At 45.2% G+C, this 24,473-nt stretch overlaps 1 protein-coding gene across 2 annotated transcripts in view; it reads right to left on the reverse strand.

Moving 5' to 3' along the window:
* Positions 1 to 7,027: 7,027 nt before the first annotated feature.
* ADGRL3 (adhesion G protein-coupled receptor L3) overlaps positions 7,028 to 24,473 on the reverse strand; it is a 543,408-nt gene continuing 525,962 nt past the window's right edge. The window contains exons 25-26 of one of the 2 annotated variants that reach the window (XM_028711325.2): positions 12,409 to 12,495; positions 7,028 to 7,437 (exon numbers count right to left, since the gene is read on the reverse strand). In XM_028711325.2, coding sequence (XP_028567158.2) covers positions 7,370 to 7,437; positions 12,409 to 12,495 — 155 coding nt within the window. In that variant the 3' untranslated portion in view covers positions 7,028 to 7,369. The remainder of the gene's footprint in view (positions 7,438 to 12,408; positions 12,496 to 24,473) is intronic. The other variant, XM_028711329.2, reaches the window with a different exon arrangement.

The following is a 24,473-nucleotide window of genomic DNA, read 5'->3' on the forward strand; positions in this document are numbered from 1 at the left end:
TAACCCAGGTGTACTTGCAGCAGACATGGCTGCCTCACAGTGATCTTAAAGCCATTCTCTCTCAACCCAGCCTACTTCAAAGAGAGGATAAAACGAAAGGACATAATAGGACAAATGCTTGTAATATCACCCTGAGCTTCCTGTTGGCATAAATATGAAGACCCTTCACTGGTATGTTTTGATGTCCCTGTTGAGTGTTCTAGTGCAGTCTATTCTCCCGTCGTTTATCTGTTAATGAGAAAAGTCTGATGATTGAAATTCTAAAGTCTTGGGTAATATTATTTTGTGTGGCCAAGGGGTTTTGAGTGTCCTTTTCTCCACCCCACCAATCACCTCTCCCGTGGTCTGAACTCTGCAGCATTCCTGGGTGTCCATGTTTCCTGATTATCCCATGACACTCTCAACCTGCCTTTACTGTAAGTGTCGGAAGAAGTCAAGCTGTTCATTGTTATTTTGTTTGAAAAGTGGTCTCCTTACTTTTAAAGAAATCAGCAAAGATTTTTTTTGAAGGTGAAATGAAGAACTTCCCTTAAAAACAAAGCCAGCAAGCGCACTAATCCCAGGGATTCGCTCCCTCTCCGATTTCCTGTGCTTCAATTAAAAATCCGTAGGAAGATGTCACAGGACAACGTCTCTCATGTCCTGTGTCTCTCTCCCCCCCCCCCAAGATCAGGAACATCATCAGCCAGAGAGACACAAAGGCACTGGACAGAAAACTACACGTGCCACCCAAAGCCAAGTAGCTAAGCTCCACCCTAATGAAAGGATAAAGGAAATTCTAAACTGCGAGGCAGAAAAATAGAAGTCTCTTTTCTTGGGAAATGCAATTTTTGAGAAATTAGAGGACCAGTTTCAGCAGAGCAGAAACCAACCATCATAGCTGATTATTAAAGCAGCTGCAAACATAGTTTCATCTCCTAAGACTATTAATATTTTTGAAGTGATCTGCAAATTGCAGTTAGATTACACTAAAAAAAAAAAAAAAATCCTTTGTCAAATGTTTGCACTGAGTCTATGTGTGTGCCAGTCTTCTGCAAAGGGAATGTGGTTTCTTCATTTCCAGTGTTATTATTCGATAGCCACAATGTGAAAGTGTTGTTTGTTACAAAAGAAACAAAAAACACCGAAACTTTGTAATTGTTACAGTGATAAGCAAACATCATTAATTGAACATTATAGATGAGTCCTTGGTGAAATAAGAACACTTTATAAATTAAGAATTGTTTCCTCAAATAATTATTTCCCATGTTCAAATAGTCAGAGTGATTTCATCTTTAATTGGCTTTTCATTTAAAGGATGAACATTGCATGGATGGGAAATGATTTCAGGGCTGTCTTATGTAAATTACCTGCACAGAATAACTGTTCACGAGGTTACTAGGAGAAAACCATCCCTGCCAGAGTGCTTGTGACACTGGATGAAAATTTCCCGCATCATTAGCATCCAGTGGGAGAGGAGGTTGGATAGGCTAATAGAAAATGTTATTTAATTGCTATTATCTAATTCTGCTCCTGCTGAGGTTAGCAGTAGCACCTCCTTTAATGTTCAAGGAGCATCAATTCCACTCTGATTGGATTCACAATGTATGCGCCTGTGCATTTTACTCAAAGGTAAATCTCGCAAATTTCAAGGTGGTTTACTGTCAGATAAATGTGCATAGGGTTGCAGTCGCAAACTGCTAACTTGCTTGTGTTTGTGTTGCCATGCACATATACACAAAGTCAAAGGGTAATTTCAGGCCATTTCTGTTTTGGTAATCTACCTGATGACATCCTGCATCTGAAAGACAATGGTGGGGTAGTGATCTGTACAGATATCTTTTCTATGAAAGGCATCCAGGACCAGATCATGTGAGAAAGCCTATAGGAACATAATAAGCTGTCTTCTGCTGAATCAGACCATTGGTCCATTTGGTCAGTAATTTGACTGGTAGCATTTCTCCAGGGTTTCAAGACCAGGGGTCCTTCCCAGCTGTACCTGCAGATTCTGGGAACTGAACCTGAGACCTTGTCCACATTCCTACGCTGTGCAATCACCCTACCTTCCTCGAATACGGACATAATGTTCATTTCTATATACACAGCCACAAACAAAGAGGGTAGGATGAGCCATCTCAGGAACAGAACACCAAGAACACCTGAAAAATCTAAATGACCTCACTGTGTGAGATAGGAACACATAATGATGGATGAAAAATATCAGTGCCATAGTCAGCTACACATACTTCTGTTGGCATCCATTTATCTCAATGGAGTATGTCTCCAGGAGTGACTAAGTGCAAGCCTGGGTAGTGTGTGTGGAGGTCCTGGGCTGCCCACACAACAAGACCACCCTCTCGGCCAGGAAGCCAAAACAAGAGCAACATCTGTTTGGGCCAGCCAGTGCTAGAGTATGTCCAAGTGTCCTGTATCACTGATGCAGCAGGTGTCTCACTTACTCCTTTCCCCCAGGTAGATTATAGTCACTCATGATCTATGTGGGCATAAATAATGAAGTTTATGGAAAAATAAATGGCCCAGTTGTTACGCAATCTAAAGACATATATGTGGGCATTTTTAGGGAGTTCTTTTGGGGCCTTGTGGAGACGGATATTGTTTATTCAAATTGATTACCTTGTCAGAGCTTACTAGTAGGTCATACCATTATTAAACCATTAATTGGTTTGGGAATTATATCAGATTGCTTGAAGTTGCTTTAAATCTCATCATATGTCAGTTGCTTGAAGTTGCTTTATTTTCAAACAGTCCATCTTATGTGCTTTGTTTCCCTCTCTACAAGCTTTCCTAATGCCATCCCATAATATCATTAAGCTTCGTAAAATAACAAGCCGAGGGATTCCTTCCAGTCACAATCTTCATCCTGTGGCTTTTGCTGGAGAAGCTTTATTTCCTGTTCCGCTGGGTTGCAGTTGAGCAAATTTGAAGCTTGATTGGGGAACCCAACGAGTGCTGGAGCAACGGCCAAGATTTGGCACGATACACCCTGGCATTCAATGGACCCCAAAATCAACACATTGAGCAGAAAGGATGTAAATAAATACACCTATTTTGGAAACTCCCAATCCCACGGAACTAAACTGAGTCGCTTTATTTAAAGATGGCCTCATTTTTAACCTTTGTAATTTCCCAACATATAGCAGAGCAGCTTTGGTTTGCCACAAAAGTTATGAAGTCTGATTATACAATGGTGGAAAGACTAAGCAGCCAGCGTGGAAGTGGAGGCCAGGAATGATCACCCAGTCCAAAGGTGCTTAGAAGCACTGGCCCCAGTTCCACTTCCAAACAACCTTTACCTGTACAAGGCATTGCAGCTTCCCTTCCCCCTTTCCCAAAGGAGGTTCGAAAAGGGGTTGCCTTTTGCCCTATATAATACAGGATTGCCCTGTGTTTCCATGTAAAATGTACTTTGTCCTGTGTTTCTGCACTCCTCTTTCCAGGGGAGACAACTTGAGTAAAATATGGGGAAGGGGCAGGTAAGCCCCGTGTGCTGGTCCCGGGGGGAAGGTTACCATTGACGTTGTCGAAGTCTGGTCCTGGGTCACTAGCCTGGAAACAGTTCGCAAGGAGCGGGGCGAGGTCCGAAGCAGGAAGCCGAGCGGGGACAGGAACACTGGAGGGTCAGGTCTGGGTCCGGACAGGAGCAGGTACTCAACGACGACATTGCTCCCGCAACCTGAGACCGGGCTGACTGGCCTTTATCTTCTCTGAGGCCAGGGGCGGTCCCGGCTCCCAGGAGACCCGCCTCTCCTGGCCTTAAGGCGAGCACTCCTCCTGGGAGAAACTAGTTCCCTCCGCCTCTCTGCCCTGAGCCTCTGCAGTTCAGGAGAGGCTGAAGGGTTACTGGACCCAGGGGGAGACTCACCTGTAGGCACTGAGTCCTCAACTACCTCTGGAGCCAGAATGGATTCACCTGGTGCCTGCTCCTGAGGATCCGGCACAGGTGCAGGCGCCTCAGAATCAAGGCCCTGCCCCAGCTCAGCCGGCCCTGGAGGCGGGGACTCCTGTGCAGGCTGGGATTCCTCCGGTTCATCCTCTGAATCAGATTCCCAGGCCATCACACCCCGCCACTCATAATCAATCAAATGATAGGGCACACTCACACCATTTGAATGTCAATGCCCATCAACTTGGGGGTGGTGGCGGCCCCCTTAATTTTTTATTGGGGGGCCAAAGGGACCGTGGCTCCTAGGAGCTGGCTCCTATGTGCTGCCTCTCACTGCCAAATTAGGGATCCTCTCCAAAAGTATGTGTGTGAAAGGTCATATATTTAAGCTCTGGGTGGCAAAGCACAGAAAGGTTTACAAATTTTGTGTGTGTGTGTGTGTGTGTGAGAGAGAGAGAGAGAGAGAGAGAGAGAGAGAGAGAGAGAATTTCCAGAGGCTGCAATAAATTGTAATGGATTGCTTTGAAGTCATTTCAACACCAGATTGGGGGGGGGGGGCATAGCTGTCAACTGTCCCTTATTTGGCGGGACAGTCCCTTATCCCAGCGCTGTGTCCCTGCTGTCCCTTATTGATGATGTCCCTTAAATTTCCCGGGTTTCAAAGGAAGCAGCTCCTCTCCCTCCCTCCCTGCCGGCCAGGGAGGAGGGAGGCTCCAACTGTGTTGCTTGGCTGCGTTGCTCACCCAATAAGGAGTCTAAGAATGACTGGGGGGTGGCGCTTGCATGCCTTGTGCCGATCAAATCGGCCGCGTTGCCTGGGGACTCACCTTTGCTCAACGCTTCCCAGCGGAGAGGTGACGGTGGTTTCCCTTGCTGCATCCCCTTTGCCGGGTTGCTGCGCTGTGGGAACCACCGCTTGAGGCTTCGTTTGGCTTCTGGCTGGGCTTTCTGTCTTTGGCTCGGAGGGGCTCAGAAGTTGAACATACCTGTGCTCTGAAAATCCCTTGTTTTGGCTGCTGATCCCTTATTTTCAAGGCTGCTGGTCCCTTATTTTCAAATCTGTAAGTTGACAGCTATGGGTGGGGGGGATTCACCCACCCTGCCCTGTCCTGTATTTTGCCAGATCAAAGGTGGCAACGCTGCCCTATAGTTGCTGTTGGATCATTTCCCAGTCCTTTCTCTCGCTTGCTTTTATGTGCAGCCCAGGCATCTGCTGTGGCCCTCACCTCTCGCCTTACTTGGTTTCGTTTTGCATTATTTGGGGTTTGAGAACCCAATGCCTGAACACAGAACGTTTCTCCCATTTCTCTAGCCCTCCCAACGGCTGTTCAGTGCAAACTAAACACCGGTTTCACAGCACTTCAGATCAGCTCAAACGTGGCTCATTTAAGTTAAGCTAATTCATCAACCCCCTTCTGCCTCTGGCATGCTCTTCAAAGCAGTTATGGCACAAAATCTTGGTGGAATGTGCACATCTTCCCCTTCAGCACATGGTTTGTGCTCATGGTTTTATTTACATGACCTTGCTTTCAATCATCTTTGCACCTGAAAAAGTTTCTGGGTTGACATGTTGCTTGGCTTGCAGTTGGTTCATAGCCCACAATTCCTCCTGAAATCCTGCAACTTTATATAACCCTACTGTTCAGGGGTGGGTGTGTTGTGCCTCTTGTCTGCTATAGGGCAAGAGAGCCACTCCAGATGGCAATAATGCAGTCACATTAGATAAGAATGCATCACAGAGCAACGAATAAAGTGGACTGATGTGTGGGCAGTGCAGTATAAATCGATCACATGTTGCAAAACATGCCCACGAAAAGCATCCGTCTAGAGGGGCCCTGACTCAACCTTGCATCTGGAAGCAAAGCATTTCTTCTGTGGGAACAGCTCTTGTTTGGGGATGAAACAAGTGGCACCTGCCAAAAACTGCTGCCCCGTATCCCCCTATAAGGATGAACAACTTCCCCCAAAGCATTCTCCATGTTCACACAGAATGGATCTGAGCTGTTCTGTCCCCAAACTGGGGGAGAGATAATTTCCCTTGTTCTTCCTCTTGCTTCGGACATAGGTAAAGAAACCTTTTAAAGATTATTTTAACCTCCCTTGCAAGCCTGAGATCGATCTGAGCTTCAGCCGGCCTCGCCTTCACCCTGAGAAGAGTGTTGCATCATGACGTGGCAGCATACCTTGCAGCTTTGCAAAGGGGAACAAGATTACTGCCTCCACTAATCATGTTCCTGCTGCTATCCACTTGGGAATTAAGGGGAAAGGGGGGCATTTGGAGGGGGGTATCGATGTGTGTGTGTGTGTGTGTGTGTGTGCAGGTGAGAGCCAGCCATCTCAAACTCAAATTTTATTCCAGGCCAGGGAGAACTTGGGGCACAGGTGGCGCTGTGGGTAAAACCTCAGCGCCTAGGACTTGCCGATCGTATGGTCGGCGGTTCGAATCCCCACAGCGGGGTGAGCTCCCGTCGTTCAGTCCCAGCTCCTGTCCACCTAGCAGTTCAAAAGCACACCAAAGTGCAAGTAGATAAATAGGTAGCGCTTTATAGCGGGAAGGTAAACGGCGTTTCCGTGTGCTGTGCTTGTGCTGGTTCGCCAGAGCAGCTTCGTCACGCTGGCCACATGACCCGGAAGTGTCTTCAGATAGCGCTGGCCCCCGGCCTCTTGAGTGAGATGGGCGCACAACCCTAGAGTCGGACACGACTGGCCCATACGGGCAGGGGTACCTTTACCTTTTACCTTTAGGGAGAACTTGGGGCATTTGCTTTGTCTGCCTCTCTTTGGAAGTGGACTTCAGTAAGACTCCCAACGCCCATTCCCAGATCCAAGCCTGGAGATGTCCACTGGCATCGCTATCCTGGAACCTGCACCACAAGGAAGGCTATTTCCATACTCTGTATCCCATACTCTCTGTATCATACTCTCTGTATCATACTCTCTGTATCAGAGAGTGGGGAAATCTGCTGGACCTGGGATCAATGTCCATTTGCATGGGGACATCTCATTCGGCATGTGGCAAAAAGCAAAGAATCACTTCCACATCCCATCTGCCGCGCAGAGCAATGTGCAGAAGAGTACAAGGGCTTGAAAAATTCTCGTACATCTCAGTTGCACTGTGAAGCTATAAATGAACCCGAACCTTCGTAACAGAAAATATTCACACTTTAATGTATAAATAAAAGGAAAGAATCCCAAGGTACCTTGCTTATGTTACACTTTTCAAATTGCACATACACACATCTGTTAACTATGTCCTTTCAGAGATGATTTTACACATCTAGTCGGTTTAATGCATGGCCAGTTAGAGGCGGCAGCAGTGTGTGTGTGTGTGTGTGTGTGTGTGTGTGTGTGTGTGTGTGCACGCACATGGGTGTGTGTGAAACAGAGAGAACGAGAACACATGCACACAATGCACACATGTGCACACGCACACACACACATGCGGAGCACAAGATCCACCCAGGGATTTCACAAATCTTTCTGATATCAGATGATGCTGTCTTCCATCAGAATTCTTCGAAAGACTGGTTCATGTCTTACTGCAGTTCCGTGATCTAATAAAAAACAACAACACAAGATGAATTGCATAATCAAGTAAATGTACATGCATTTTTATGTTATGTAAAAGAGACAAAACATGAAAACCAAAACAGAAAAAATATAGTCCAATAACTGCATTCAAATTAGGTTCAGAAACTCAAACTGAAAAGAGTCCTCTTGATGGTTGTAAGCCACTGGAGAATCTGAAATCTTCCTCTTCCCTGAGGGTGACACGAGGTGGCCCCTTGCTTGATATGACAGATGAGAGAACAAGGCTGACTCACTCTGTGCATGGAATTGTTAGGCCACTCGGCAGGTTTCCAAGAAGAGAATTATTTCCCAGCTCTGTACTGTAGATACTTTCTAACCTAGAGATGCTGTGGGTTTGAATGTGGGAACGCAAGCAAACAAAAGATGCGTTCTACCACCAGACAACTCCATTTAGTGCTACAACCAGTGCTTTCCCCCCTAAAAAAATGTTTAGGGGGTACTCTCATTTTGACTCAATAAAATCACCATTTTATAGTTCAAATCGGGGAAAATAAATACAGCAAATGGACAAAAGTACAAAGATTCACAAAATGTTTAGGGGTGTGCGTTCCCCTGCATCTCCCCAGGAAAAAAGCACTGGCTCTAACCATCTTTCTTTCTACTTTGGCACATCCAGACTAGCAGACATCACACTTCATTTTAGTTCCCCCTCCTGGTGGTGCAATGGCACCAATTTGCCATTAAAAAGAACGAAAGGCTCCAGTGAGAAGAGACTAAGCAAAAGCAAGATTGGGAAGTGGAAGAGTGAGAGATTTCTGTCCAGACCACACTCAGAAACACAAGACACAGTGCTGAAAGATTGCCAGGTTGCAGCATGGATTGTACTTAGGTTAATAGGAATTTGGATTTTCTACTGAAGTTGAGATTTAATGTTTGGGGTTAAAAAGAAGAAGAAATTAGTCTCGGGTAGTGAAAAACCCATTCCAAAACTCTATTCATTTAGCAGTTAGATGCAACCCACTTGGAGTCTTGCAACAGGAGCCGCTTTTTTGACAAATGCAAGCTGGGAGCAAGGAGCCACACCAATGTACCAACGGCACAGCGTCTGTAACTGGTGCAGGGGGAATAAAACAAGTGATACAATTTACCAAGCACCTGACCAGGCAGTCACTTGTAAGCAGGAGTAAAACCTTTGCTCTTTTTTGCTGTCACCATGGCTGGCTTTCTGACAGCTTTACAAAATCAAGAGAAAGGAGATGTGCCAAACTGTGAAGGTTTTATGTCCGTGTTTCTCTAAGAGCAGCCCTGCCACAATTTCAAGAACAGAATGGGATGAAATAATAAACACTGAGAGCTGAAAGGTAGAAGACGCAAAAGGCTCAAGAGTTGCATGTTGGCTAAAAGGCGCAGGAAGCAGCTGAGGGAATGAAGAGAAAAGACCAGTGATTTTAGCGGGGGGAAAACATAGAACCAATTGCTGTCTTCAATTTCAGGAATAGGCTCAATTAAAGTACAACGAAAGCCCTGGAACCAGTACTCAGGCAGTGAATAACAAAGCAACAGAGTATATGTTCGTTTGAAATAACAGTAATAATACGGAGTATTGGTTGCTGTCATGAATGGAGGATGCGCACACCACCATTAAACGCAGCCATATTTCCATTCAGCTCTGAGTCCTTTCAGCTCTACTGCCCCTTGGTGGTCATTTTAGTCGCCAGTGGAGGAACATGTACCGTATTTTTTGCTCTATAAGACTCACCTTTTCCCTCCCAAAAAGTAAGGGGAAATGTGTGTGCGTCTTATGGAGCGAATACAGGCTGCGCAGCTATCCCAGAAGCCACAGTGATCCCTCTTGCTGTTCTGGCTTCTGAGATTCAGAATATTATTTTTTATTATCTCTTGTTTTCCTCCTCCAAAAACTAGGTGCATCTTACAGTCTGGTGCGTCTTATAGAGCGAAAAATACGGTAGTCCATCAGAGGTCTGAACATACAAATTCCTGATCATAAGATAGGTTTCTCGTAGTTGCTTTTAAAATAAACTACTGCGGAGGGAAGCCAACATGGTGCCCTGCAGATGACATTAGACTCCAGCTTCCATCAGCCCCAATGAGCATGGCCAACAACAAGATAGTCTTAAGGCCAGACGTGCTCTGTGTGGGTCCGCCCTTGAGTCTGGTCCAGGAAGCTCCAGCTAGTGCAAAATGCTGCGGCTAGACTGGTGATGTGAACAAACTACCACAAAAACATGGCACCTGTTAAGTTGTGGGGGAACATATCAGACGACACAGCGATTCTTCAAACAGCTCTTGTTTATTCCCAGGTCAGAACAGAACTGAACTGAAGGGTTCAGCCAACCTGCTTATATAGAGCTCCACTAGAACGCAACAGTAACCACTTTCTGTAACTATCCAATCACTGAATGTCACTTTCAATCCCTTATTTGCATATGTGGACCTGAGTGAAAACTATCTACAGTATCCCCCTGCTGGCCCAGGGTGAGAACTTCAGTACATAACAGAATCCAAATTCACTTCCGCCTGCCCTTGCCACCCCACACCCCATGGCTCACTCCAGCCCTGGTATGACTATTTCGGACCACAAAGAAGACACTGTTGGGCAGCCCCACAACATGTGAATCAAAGTGCCATTCATTTTTGGCATAAACCTCGTTTCCTTTTCAAAAGGAAGTCCCCCAAAATGAATATCTGCTGTATTCATCTCCAACTGAGATAAAGTGTGGATGTTTCAATATGCTGCTTTCTGCTGACCCTGAATCAGTGGGCTCTTCATTTCCTTATTCCAGACCTCCTTTATTGTCCAAAATGTTGGTTAATATTATTCTACCAGCATGAGTCTGACCAAACTGCGAGAGGCAGTGGAAGACAGGAGTGCCTAGTGTGCTCTGGTCCAGGGGGTCACTAAGAGGCGGACACGACTAAACAACAACAACAAATTATTCTGTGATGGGAATGTTGTTGGGCTGGGCCCCCCAAAGTTACTTCAAAGGCTAACAGGAGACTTGGACACTCTACAGTGGGCTGTGGTCTAAACCTCTGAGCCTCTTGGGCTTGCCGATCGGAAGGTTGGCGGTTCGAATCCCCATGACGGGGTAAGATCCCATTGCTCTGTCCCATCTCCTGCCAACCTAGCAGTTCGAAAGCACGCCTGTGCAAGTAGATAAATAGGTACCACTGCGGCGGGAAGGTAAACAGCGTTTCCATGCACTCTGGCTTCCGTCACGGTGTTTTGTTGCACCAGAAGCGGTTTAGTCCTGCTGGCCCACATGACCCAGAAAGCTGTCTATGGACAAACACCGGCTCCCTTGGCCTGACAGTGAGATGAGTGCTGCAACCCCATAGTCGCCTTTGACTGGACTTAACTGTCCAGGGGTCCTTTACCTTTTTACAGTGGGCATAGATTGTTGTTGTTAACATTTCTTAGTTGCTTTCTACAAAAATGTCTCAAAGCTACTTAACAATATAAAATACATCACTCAACTGTGAGTCATGAAGGCCGCTCCCTGCAAGGTCCTTTTCACCTGGCCTAGGGGGCAGGGTCCACACTCACCAGCTCGACGGAAGAGGCTCCTGGTGAGACCAGAGGGACATCGCTATGCCTGACAACAAACCCAAACTACTGGATTCTTTTGCCTCATCTTTTTGGGCCTGCCAAACAGCAGTGTCATGCTTAAGATTACGGTATATTTTATTCTCTTGATAATTAGGCTGTTTTAAACGTGCATTTTACATTTGACTTCACTTGGGAATTTTAGAATTTTTTTGGTTAACTTTGTGTTAAATATGTATTCTGTAGTTGACTTCCTTTGTAATGTTTTATTTTGAAATCTTTAAGATAATATTTTAGTTTCTGTTAATTATGTTGCTTTGACTGTACACTCTACATTTGATTTTCTTCAGATTGCATTATTGATGTTTTAATATGCTGTAAACCGCTTTGAGATTTTAAAAATATATATAAAGCGGTATAGAAATGAAATAAAAAAAAATAAAAAATAGATAAAAATTCAGTTTAAAATGAGAGCCCCCCTTTATTGCTAGATCTGAGGGCATGTGAAGTAAAAGGCTATGGAGCCTTCAGATCCATGCCTTCCCTGGTCCCTGGTGCAGCTTATACATGAGAGCCAGTGTGGTGTAGTGGTTAAGAGCAGTGGACTCGTAATCTGGTGAACCGGGTTCGCTTCCCCACTCCTCCACCTGCAGCTGCTGGGTGACCTTGGGCCAGTCACACTTCTCTGAAGTCTCTTAGCCCCACTCACCTCACAGAGTGTTTGTTGTGGGGGAGGAAGGGAAAGGAGAATGTTCACCGCTTTGAGACTCCTTCGGGTAGTGATAAAGCGGGATATCAAATCCAAACTCTTCAAGTCCAAACTCTTCTTCATTAAATGACACATGCCCTTTTCAACCCTACTGGTAGGGTCTTGGCTGTGGAGGTGGACTGTGAAGGTGAAGAAGGACCACCTGCCATCGGATCTCCCTCTCTGAGGTTGGCGCTCTCTCTTGCTCTCTCCTAACGCCTAGAGAAGGAGATCCAACATGCCTATGGCCCTGGGATGCCGCACCAGATACTAAAGGATTGCACGATCAGTGAAACCTAATGGCCTCTTGGAGGTGGGAAATTCTCCAATTCACATCTCGTGACGTCTCTCATCATTATGTCCTGGAAGGTGGATTGTTTCTAAGGATGTCACCTCAGGGACCGGGGTTTTTAAAGCTTTTTTAAGCACATGGTTCCAGTCATCGGGACAGCGCAGGCAAATGACATTCCAAAGAATGGCATTAACTAGAAACTGAATTTAGTTTGTGCTTATAAAAAAAAGGTTCATGGTAATTCATGGTATAATGATAGAGGGGGAAATTCCCAAAGACTGGAGTTAAAAGGAGCAGGTTGACTAGACAATATCTGAGAGCCCACTGTATTCAGGGAAAGGCTAAATGAATATCTATGGGTAAGAGGTGTATGTCATACACAGTACCTTGAGTTCCATGTTGTGGAGTGTACCCAGCAGTAGTCTCAAAATTGACCGATGGGGTGAGTGGCATATACACATTGATTTTCAGATCTAGAAAGGTATAGTGCAAGAGGAAGACAGGAACATGTAAAGATAACTGATGAATAAATGGTGATTAAAAAAAACCCTGTAAAAAACTGACTATCATTAATGCATTTTTTTAAAAAAAAATCTGTACAAAAAGCAATCTTAGATCAGGTTTTTATTTTAAGACAATCTCCACAACTGATGATTACCTGGCAACTTCACCACCGACTATATCAAGTGTGTTTCAGCGAATCCATCGGGCTCTGTTAGCTCCCTGCTATCCACACCGCCAATCTTAAAACACTATTGAGCCAATTACGCACATGGGTCAATCGCCAATGACGAAAACGGAAAAAATCAAACAATTTTCTCATTTTGCTGCAAGGTTCATGACTCCTACCTCTCACAGGTCAAATTGTCTTATCAACATAGAACAAACTAGAGTTGCAACCATAAAAATGCCTTAATTCCGAAATCTGAAGACTGTGTGGCTGATACATCCACATCATCTGAGATATCCATTCAGACTAGACAGTTTTGTACTGCCCAAGTGAATGTCTAGATGGACCTGTAACTCCCAAATCATTCTGGTTCTCCCCTAAGCAAATAAAGGCTGTTGTTGATGCCCTGGAAACTCATTTATACCCCAGATGGGCAGGGAATGAATGAATGAATGAATAAATAAATAAATAAATAAATTGTATAGCTGTTATTACGTACAAATCAAACTTCTAATATAGGAAACTAATGATAAATACTTGATTAAAAAATACAACCTATCTTTTTTAAAACAACAGCAACAACAGCAGCAACAGCAACAACTCATATTTAGGCCTATGACCACCCTATTTTAGCTGCTTGATGGTTGTTACTCAAATCTTTCAGAATCATCGAAACCTCACTCGCTAAGGTGTGACAAGAAGGTCTACATGCTTAGGTACAGATTGTGCAGAAGGAATATTCTGCAGATGTCTCATAGGACATTCAGCAAGGGAGACGACCCTTTGGGGAAGGACATATCTGGACTTCAAAGGTTTGGCTTGCATATGGACTTCAAAGAAGATTTGAACTCAAGCAAACCATATACCCAATTTAATGAACGACTTCTGTTGCCTCAAGGCTAGGCCCAGTGTTCTGAAAATTATGTGACAAGCCTTTTGTGTGATCTCAATAGGCAGAAAAATAAGTTGTTCCAGTATTATTATTTTTTTAATGTTTCTTCTATTCACGACAGTACACACACACACACACACACACACACACACTCTCCACCATTCTCTGTTGACATTCTGAGATCCGTTTGGCCTCCATCCAATTCTTCTTCTCTTTCATTTGCCAAGAAGAGAAGGTGAGAGAGGAAAAGGTGAGAATGTAAATGTTTCAAATACGATCATTCTACACAGTTGCTAAGAGAAAAATAAGTGAGAACAGGGGTTGCCGGGGGTGAGATGAGCTCCCATGCGCAGACTGTTATGGGATGGAGTGGCGAGGAAAAACAAGGTGAAATGACTGCGAAGGGAGTTTGCCACACTAGCTTCTCATCATGAGTATGTTGTTTGAAACAAATGCACTGTCACAGACTCATAGCTATTGCCTTTAAAAAAATCATATCAGAAAACACATCCCAAGAAGTGCATTTTTTTCCTTTTTAGATTTGGAAGATGATTCTAGAATATCAAAGTTGCACAGCTTACATATTCAGGTAGGTAGCCGTGTTGGTCTGACGCAGTCGAAATAAATTAAAAAATTAAAAAATTGTCCAGTAGCACATTAGAGCCCAACTAAGTTTGTTCTGGGATGCGGGTGGCGCTGTGGGTTAAACCACAGAGCCTAGGACTTGCCGATCAGAAGGTTGGTGGTTCAAATCTCCGTGATGGGGTGAGCTCCTGTTGCTCAGTCCCTGCTCCTGCCAACCTAGCAGTTCGAAAGCACATCAAAAGTGCAAGTAGATAAATAGGTACCACTCTGGCAGGAAGGTAAACAGTGTTTCTGTGTGCTGCTCTGGTTTGCCAGAAGCGGCTTAGTCCTGCTGACCACATGACCCAGAAGCTGTACGCCGGCTCCCTCGGCCAATAAAGTGAGATGAGCGCAGCAACCCCAGAGTCGGCCACAACTGGACCTAATGGTCAGGGGTCCCTTTACCTTTTAAGGTGCCATTTTTATTTATTTATTTAGCTTAATCTTGTTTGATCAAACCCTTAAGGAGGTAAGCGCTGATATCTGGTGCACCAGAATGAATCCACTCAGTTCTCATTGTTCATGTTTATGAGATGCAATATCCTTTTTACATGTACTACTTCCAAATCAGGTGCGCGCACACACACACACTCATTCGGTCTCTGTACATTTGTGGGTTTGTGGGTTTTTGTTTTTGCTTATATGCAGAACTTTGCATTCAATACCACTTTCTTAGTTTCATCTCAGTTTCCCATTCTGTCAGGGCCTTTCTGAATTTTATTCCTGTCTTCTGAGGTGTTAAGCTGACCTAGTTTTGTGCCATCCACACTTCAATCAGAATTACCTCTACCACTTCACTGAAGCAACTGATGAAAATCTTAGTTAGTATCAGGTGCAGGACAGGACTGATGAGCCCTCAGAGTATTCCCAATCAGCTGTGAACCCACCTATCCCACATATATTCTATCCCACATTCAATTAGTTTGCTAGCCGAAATGTCATATGCTTTCTTGAAGTCAAGATACATTGCACCCAACGCATTTCCACAATCCACTAAGCTAGAAACCCATTATTATTTTTTTAAAAAAGAGAGATAAAATTAATCTTGCTGGTTTTATTCTTCACAAATTCATGCTGGCCTACAAACTGATTCGGTTTTTTATAAAAAAAATCTAGCCTAGTATCTTCCCCACCATCAAAGTTAAACTCAGTCTGTATTTTGCCAAATTTCACCCCTCTCCCCTTTTGAAGACTGGGGCAATATGTTCCCGCTTCCAGTTTTGTTGGCCGTTTACTTGCTCCCCACAATTAAACATAAGAACAAATAAAGAATTCTGCTGCTTCAGCCAAAAGGCAGATGCTACACCAAGGCTGGTGTTCTCCTTATTTCCAAGGTTGCCACAACAGAGAAGTACCTCCTCTGGTTGAACTGAATTGGGATCTTAGTCACATGGCTAAGATTAGCTTTGGAGCCACAGGGTTCTGATTCTGGTCTGTTTTGTATTCTGTTTTGACCTTCCGCCTCCTTTTCCTTTTCTTTTTGTGTTTAATAAACTTGGACCATTTGACCACTGAAGTTGTGTGTGATTGAGAATCTCCAGGTTCCTAGATGCTCGGAATTCATACTACTAAAGGTTTGCAACCAGAGTTGCTCTTCTGAGAACTGGGAGACGCTCAGGGAGTGTGGGCTGCCTTGACACTCTGAATAACTCATAAGTGAACTGTCTGAGAAACACAGGATGCATTGGTCTCAGAGGTCTTGGGTTTTAGGAAGTTTAGGCAGAGCTGTAGCTACGGGGGCAAGGGCTAGCCAGGTTTTTTTGCCCTGGGTAAAGTCTCCAGAGGAGCACCATTGAGGCTCCCAACTTGTGTGTGTGTGCACGTGCGCACACAAATCAATAAAGGGAGTGCCAAACTGGATCTTTGAACCTGGTGAAATAAGCCTAGTGTGATGGCCTGGGAATCGGATTCAGAGGCTGAACCGGAGGAATCCCAGCCTGCACAGGAATCCCCGTCTCCAGGGCCGGCTGAGCCGGGGCAGGGGCTTGAATCTGAAGGGCCCCCACCTGTGCCGGATCCTCAGGAACAGAACCAGCTGAATCCGCTCTGGCTCCGGAGGTGATTGAGGACCCATTGCCTGCAGGTGCTCCTCTCCCAGCCCTGTCAGGGGAAGGTGAGGTTGCCTCTGGGTCCAGTAACCCTCCAGCCTCTCCTGAGCTGCAGAGGCTCAGGGCAGAGAGGCGGAGGGAACTAGGTTCTCTTAGGAGTTCTCACCTTAAGGCTATGGGAGGCGAGTCACCTGTGGGCCGGGACTGCCCCAGGCCCCAGAGGAGATAAAGGCCAGTCAGCCCAGTCCCAGGTTGCGGGAGCGACAACGTTGGAAACCTGTTTCTGCCAGCACCCAGACCTGTCTTTCCGGAGTTCCCGACCATGCCCGGCTCCTTGCCTTGGACCCTGCTTCGCCCTTGACGGACAGCCTCCAGACCCTCGACCCAGGACCGGACTCAGACCACGCCACACGGTAACCCCCCCCGGGACCAGCACACCTAGTTTCGCCCCTGGTTTAGGGGGGCTCTGCCAGGGAAATGAGCGAGTTGCTTTGATCTTGGACTAGGATAAGGCATCTGGAAGCTAGCCCAGCTTTCCCCAGCAATTTGTGTGTACGTTGAACCGAGGGGTGCTGGGTGCACTGACCTTTTAAAAAGCAGTTGCATTGGTGGATCCCAGATCCCCTTCTGTCTGGGCCGCAAGAGAAAGGGGGAGGGTGGCGGCAGCCAGTACCAGAGATTAAGACCACTGGCGACACCGCAGGGTTGTTGGTTTGCAGTTGGGCAAGGAACGGGGTGGGGAAAGCTCTTTGGAGTGTTCCCATTTCATCACAACACCTATCATCATAATGGCTGTGGCACAGAACGTGACTGTCAGTGGCCCCTGTCAGCTTTGGACCCTGAATGTTCTGGCTCCGCTGCAGTGTAGCATCTTAAAAATGGGAACACTTATTATTGAAATACCAGTAAGACTACCCCCCCCCCACACACACATACCCACACAGCAATGCCTTGCCTTCTTGTGAACCTTCTGCTTCCCACACCTGAGCAAGCCATGACCTTGAATGGATGATGATGATCATTGATGATGGTGGAAAGTGGTGACCATTGACATCCTAAGCCATTTAGATGTTCCTGTTGGAGCCTGGTGATCACCATGGAAAGGCATGTGGAGCCTTTGTTGCCAAGCAAACTGGGAGTTGGAGGCAGATTGGCGGAGAGCTTTTCAGTAAGAGATTTGAAGCCTGAGGTTGATGCAAAAGCTGCAGGGAACCAGCAGCTATTCTTACAGCCATGTGTCAGAGAGATGAGCTTTTAGAAATGGCGTTTTCAATCTGCTGGAGAAGGGAGATAGCTCTGCTGTAATAATTTGAGTGCATTGCTTACCATCCTCTCCCCAGGGTATGGAGCAAAGGATCCTTCCTCTTCTTTTTGACATCCTTTTAAATATTTGAAAATGTTCAACCTGTTTCCTCCTTTCCCTAGGCTGAATGATTCCAGCTTTTCTGCCTACCTTCTAAGCCCTTTTCAGTCGTCCTGAATTCCTTTAGGTGAATGCTGTACAAATAAAGGCTTAATTGGACTGGGGTTTTAATTTCTGAATCTTGCAATTATGATATAACCTTGAATGTGGCCTGGCCTTTTGTGGTGCATAACTGCATTGTTGGTGTCTGTTCAGTTTGTTAACAGCTGCGGGTTTCTATATCTTCCATCACCTAACCAGTTTTATTCCTGACTCGGTTCTGAACCCTATATTCTGCACATCCCAGTCCAGTACTGATCCTTTTATAACTATGTTTTCCAAGTGGATTTTCAGCTATTGCAGTGTTCAATTCTAGTGTACTTTTCTGAAAATTTAGCACGGTGATGCCATAGGCAGGGCCAACCCAAGACATTTTGGCCCCTGAGGTAAACCACAAAATGGAAGGGGTGTGTGTGAGTGAAAATGCACATTAGGAGCAGGGGAAAAAATAAAGATCTGTAGATTCTGCTGCCTGAGGCTGTTGCTTCACCTTGCCTCATAGATGGGCCAGTGCTGCCTATAGGTGACCAATGCAAATAGAATTTTGGAGTTCAGTTACAGCTGAGGGGAGGGTAAATTAGATTTGTAAAGATTTTGTTTCTCTGGCTGAAATGCTTGTAAAGGTTGAAAATGAAAAATAACATTATATATTTAAAAAGATACAGTATATTCCACATCACTCTCCTTGTTTACCAAATCAGTTAATTTTCAGAAAGGAAGTTGGTTATGGCATGATTAGTAGCAGTCAGCATGTCTTTCTAAGTCAATTTCCCCCTAGTCTAAGTCCTCATGTATCTGTTGGCTATTTGCAGTTTAGTTGCGCTGCAGAAAGCTTGCTTGGGAGACCACGCATTACAAGGAACTAAAAAATAACTTTATCAAGGTTTTAATAACAAAAACAAAAACTCCTTTTACACTAAATATATCACCAAGCATGACCCAGCCACCAACCCAGAGGATAGAGGGCTAGGTGCTGCTCTTTATATACTATACCCAATTGCTGACACAGCTTAATTAACACAACTTAGCAGCACCTGCCATATTGTTTCACAGCTGTAAACCTGGGTCTCGTTATTTGCTCTGGCCCTCAAAGACCTACACATCTTGTGGAACAAGAATGAACCTTCACATTTAAAGAGGCCATTCAACAGTATTACCACTTTGTTCTAGTACCTTTTCAACTATAGAAATCAAGTAGCAGGACCACAGCTTTCCGAGTCTTCCTTCTTTCCATTTTGGAACATTTACCTGTGAATCTGCACTAATATTTTTGTGCAAGGTAACAGGTGGTTCTGCAACGATCCTAGCTAATTCTTTCAGGATCCAGCTGAATCCAGTTAGGCAGATTTGAATTCAGATTGTCCAAGAATCCGAGTTGGAAGATGATTCTTTCTTGCTTTCATCTGTGACCTTGCCAATAAAGAGTGCTTCGATATGTCTGCTTTTGTGTTGAACAGCAAGCTGGTAAGATTTTTGGGTTTTTCTGCTCCCTTTTGATATAATGGTGTCTTAGAAAGATTTTTGAGCTGCGCAACTTCCCTGTCAGACACCACAGACTGAAGGGGAAGTGTGCTTATTGTACAGTTTAAAAGGTCTTTGTATAATTATACCATATATATTCCAGCAAGTTGTGCTTCCAGCTAGCAATCTACCAATGAAAATGCAGCCGCAGAGGCAAATTCACTTCTCTCAGCCAGTAACGTGCTTGAGGGCCTTGAATACATTTCCTTGGGAATGTGGTGCTATCACTCTTCCCAGGGATACTAGATTAAATGGACAAGACTAATGAGTCAAAATGGACTAATGAATCAAAACATACTTTCAAGCAGTATTCTGTCTTTCAATAATGTATATATTATGCTATGGTTTAATTGCATATTTATTTTTTGATTAATATGTTTGGAGAGTTCAATACAGTACTACTTTCATATTTCAGGTCTTGTTTTTTTATTTCATTTCACAAGATTTATATACTGCTTGATTGTAATGAAACCTCAGAGCAGTTTGTGTGTGTTTGTGTGTTTGTATGCATATATATACAATCCCCACCCTCTTCCTCCCTCCTCTAACTGCCCTAGGTGAGAATCCTGCATCCATATTGGTAGGGAACAGGGTGTTTCGTACTCTTCCCTCCTTCACATACAAAAGCGTCCAAACCTTTTTGCCCTGGCTTTTGACATTTGAAGTGTATATTTTTAGAATCCACCTTGTTTATGTAATTCTAGGTTGTTATAATAGGTTGTTGAAATGCTGTGCTTTAATGTTGTAACATGCCCTGTGACCTTAGGTAATAGATGTATTATTATTATTATTATTATTATTATTATTATTATTATTATTATTATTATTCTGGGGGACACAGGGGTGCGCATGCCCCTAAACATTTTGTGAATCTAAGTTTGGCCTCATTGAGGGGAAGTATTTCAATATGAGTAGGAAAATGAGAGCACCCCTAAACATTTTTTTAGGGAAAAAAAGCGCTGATTACTACTACTACTACCACTACTGCAGATATGAAAACTCTTGTATATCTGTATATATCTATATATACAGATATACAGTGGTACCTCGGGTTACATACGCTTCAGGTTACAGACTCCGCTAACCCAGAAATAGTGCTTCAGGTTAAGAACTTTGCTTCAGGATAAGAACAGAAATCGTGCAGTGGGAGGCCCCATTAGCTAAAGTGGTGCTTCAGGTTAAGAATAGTTTCAGATTAAGAACGCACCTCCGGAACAAGCACCACTGTATACAAATACGCCAAGTATATTTGTATCTTTTACTTGCTTCGCTGAGGCAGGAAGGCTGGCGTTCACCATCCTTTGGGATATGTCCTCCTGTTAAGGCAGGTGGCAGGACCAAATAATAATTGACTCCATCCTGGGAGGGAGTCCCAGAAGGACTCAGAGAGGCCCTGCCTAGCAACCAGGAGGTTGTCTCTCAGCAGAGCATCTGTAACAGCAAGATGCAGTGGTGAAAAGGCCTCTGTGTGCCTTCTCACATTTGCTTTTCCTATTATTCAGCTGGACTTCTCCCTCTTTACCTCGAAAGCCTGTCAGGGAAAGGCACATGGGCCTTCTCAACTCACTCCATGTGGTACGGGGGAGCCCAGGCCATGACATTTGGGACTCTGTGGGGCCACGCCTGGCTTGGAAAGTCAACTGCCTCAAGATGCACGTTGCTGGGAGAGATGCAAAAGGTGCCTGGAAAGATGGTTTGAATCCTGCTCCACCTCCCCAAAGCGGCCCTTTCCCTCAGGACCAGCTTGCCTTGCCCCACACCGCCTTCCTCGCACTGGTGCCTTCTCCACCATGGAGGAGAGCGAAGACTTGCCAGGCTCTTCCCTTCCCTGCTGTGCCTTTGCCCCCTGGCCTGGGCAGGTGAGGGAGGGACTTGGACCAACCACCTGCGCTCCTTCTTACCTCAGCCGCGTCTTGGGGAAGAAGAGGGGCAGCAGCAATGGCGCCCGCTGAAGAGGATGGCACCACCAAGGTAGAACTTGCATGAGGTGGCAGGGAGGTGGGAAAGGCAGGAGTCGCTCACGGCTCCCCTGTCAGTTTCTCCCTTCCACTGGAGACACACCTTGGCTTAGGGGCTGGTTGCTAAGTATAGTGATTTAATGTACTGAAATTGGGAATGCTTAAACCACATTACTGTGTGTTTCGTTCTGCAGTGTTCCCCAGTAACTCTTGTGCGACTGGTTAATTTTGGTCACAGGGGAGGTATTTTTTATGACATTCTCCATTTTGTTTGGTGCGAGAAACTTGATGGTGATGGGGCTATCTCCATGAACACTGAAGAAGCAGCAGCATTGGATCTCTCTCTCTCTCTCTCTCTCCAAATGCAATAGATGAGAGGCATGCTAATATTTTTGTGTGAATGTATGGGACGTGGGTGTCGCTGTGGGTTAAACCACAGAGCCTAGGACTTGCTGATCAGAAGGTCGGTGGTTCAAATCCCCGCGACGGGGTGAGCTCCTGTTGCTCGGTCCCTGCTCCTGCCAACCTAGCAGTTCGAAAGCACATCAAAGTGCAAGTAGATAAATAGGTACCACTCTGGCGGGAAGGTAAATGGCGTTTCCGTGCGCTGCTCTGGTTCGCCTGAAGCGGCATAGTCATACTGGCCACATGACCCAGAAGCTGTACGCCGGCTCCCTCGGCCAGTAAAGTGAGATGAGCGCCGCAACCCCAGAGTCGGTCACGACTGAATCTAATGGTCAGGGGTCCCTTTACCTTTACCTATGTGACAGAAAAGATGTGCAGAAGTTGATGTTCTCCCAAAGAAGCAGTAAGGAGAAATCAGCTGGAAGGAGAAAGTTTAAACCTCTCAGAAGAACTTGCCTGGCTTGGCTGGGTTATGTGCATAAATAAGGCTGAGTGCAAGTACTGAAAGAGGGAAAGGCAGAGTTTGCTTGAATGTTTAGGGAAGAAGCTGTAATCTTCTACCAGGAAAAACTCAGCCCATGCTTGGATGTGAATGTAAATACTTTGCATACATTCTTCTTTAGCTATATGTTCTGCTAGTAAAAGCTTTAGAATACAGTGGTACCTTGGTTTTCAAACATAATCCATTCTGGAAGTCCATTTGACTTCTGAAATGTTCAAAAAACAAAGCATTTACTTCTGGAAGCATTTACTTATGGAAAACTCAATACAGAAGTCGTGTGGCACATTTGATTTCCAGAAAGCGTTCCAAAACTGAAGCAGTTACTACCAGGTTTTCTGTGTTTGAAAACCGAAACGTTCGACTTCCGAGACGTTCGAAAACCGAGGCACCACTTTACTTTAACAAGTATTTGGACATTGTTTTGATTTCAAGAAAAGAGTCAGTACCGCACATGATTTGGCTTCGTAGCTGCAATTTAGCTACTCTGCCAACACGGGTGCCTCAAGGGATGTCAAAAGCTATGCCCGCTCTCCCCACAGAAGAAGCCCTATGAGGAGTGCCACGCAAGTGACTTGGGCATAGGGACCCTGATAGGGCCTCTGGAGAAATAAAAAGCCACAGGCGGCAGCATAGTTCCTCCAGCAGCTGCAGATCTTCTAATTAGATGCTCAGTAGCATCCATCTCCTCCACACAGGCCTTCTCTTCTGCGCCAGGCATGTGGGAGGTGCTTGAGAAGCAGCACGGTTATTCTGCCCCTGCCTCTTGGACCTGTAAGTCCGAGAGGGCAACCAGGCAGGTGTGCAGAACACAGCCCACTCCTCAGTTCCCACCAGCCCCAGCTAGCATGGCTAACGGACCCTCTGAGTTCCCCTATTTTCCAGGGACAGTCCTGGATTTACAGAAGCCATCCTGGTTTCTGATTTGATCCTGGAATGTCCCGCTTTTCCTTAGAACGCCCCTATTTTCATCAGAGTAATGTTGGAAGGTATGGAGTTAATCCGACCCCCAAGTCAAGGAGATAAGTAACTACACAACCTTTATAAGACATCTGAAGGTAGATCTGTAGAGTGGTACCTCGGGTTACATACGCTTCAGGTTACAGACTCCGCTAACCCAGAAATAGTGCTTCAGGTTAAGAACTTTGCTTCAGGATGAGAACAGAAATCGCATGGCAGCGGCGCAGCGGCAGCAGGAGGCCCCATTAGCTAAAGTGGTGCTTCAGGTTAAGAAAAGTTTCAGGTTAAGAACGGACCTCTGGAACGAATTAAGTTCCGTATTTTTTGCTCTATAAGACTCACTTTTCCCCTCCTAAAAAGTAAGGGGAAATGTGTGTGCGTCTTATGGAGCGAATGCAGGCTGCGCAGCTATCCCAGAAGCCAGAACAGCAAGAGGGATTGCTGCTTTCGCTGCGCAACGATCCCCCTTGCTGTTCTGGCTTCTGGGATTCAGAATATATATATTTTTTGTTTTCCTCTTCCAAAAACTAGGTGCGTCTTGTGGTCTGGTGCGTCTTATAGAGCGAACCTGAGGTACCACCCTATAGGGAAGGTTTTTATGTTTAATGTTTTATTGTGTTTTTATAAACCCAGTCAGATGGGTGGGATAATAATAATAATAATAATAATAATAATGGAATATGATGTCCCTATTTTCTTTGGGGAAATGGTGGAGGCTATGGGCTGATGGTTAGGCGTACTGGGAGTTGTAGTCAGACATGTTTCATACCACTCTGTTCCTCTGGCATCCATTCCAAACACTCTGCATACCTTCCCATGTTGTGCTGTGAGCAACATGGGCAAAGACAAGCTAGGCCTGAACAAAACCACTGGCACATGGGCTAGTTCCCCACAGAGGTAATTTGCGCAACCCCCAATGGCTTTCCTCCCTGGTTGAATCAGATATGACCAGTATGGAGGCAGCCAAACCCTCAAGACAGGATGAAGAACAGGAGGGTGCCTACCTCTGTCAGTGTGGTGTAGGGGTACCAGTGCTGGACTAGGACCTAGGAGACCATTTACAAATTCGTACTCAGCAACCAAGTTCACTGGTTGGATCAGTTACTATATTTAAGCCTAACATACTTCACAGGGTTGTTGTGTGGATAAAATGGGGAGGGGGGAGAACCCATACATGCCACCTTGAGCTCCTTGGAGGAAAAGAGGGGTATTGTTTACTATGTGGCACCCCTCAAAAAACTATAGTTGATTCAGTTTGAATTCTGCAACTTTCAGATGAGAGGGGGTGGGGTGAGGAACAAGAAACTCTGTCCTCTCTACTGACTGGGACCAAGACAGTGTGTTCGTCAGATTTCTGCTAGGCTTCTTTCATTCCCCTTCCAAAATCCTTCAGTAGGATCTTGAAATGTCTA

The sequence above is a fragment of the Podarcis muralis genome, chromosome 17, assembly GCF_964188315.1.
Source record: "Podarcis muralis chromosome 17, rPodMur119.hap1.1, whole genome shotgun sequence".
NCBI lineage: Eukaryota > Metazoa > Chordata > Lepidosauria > Squamata > Lacertidae > Podarcis > Podarcis muralis.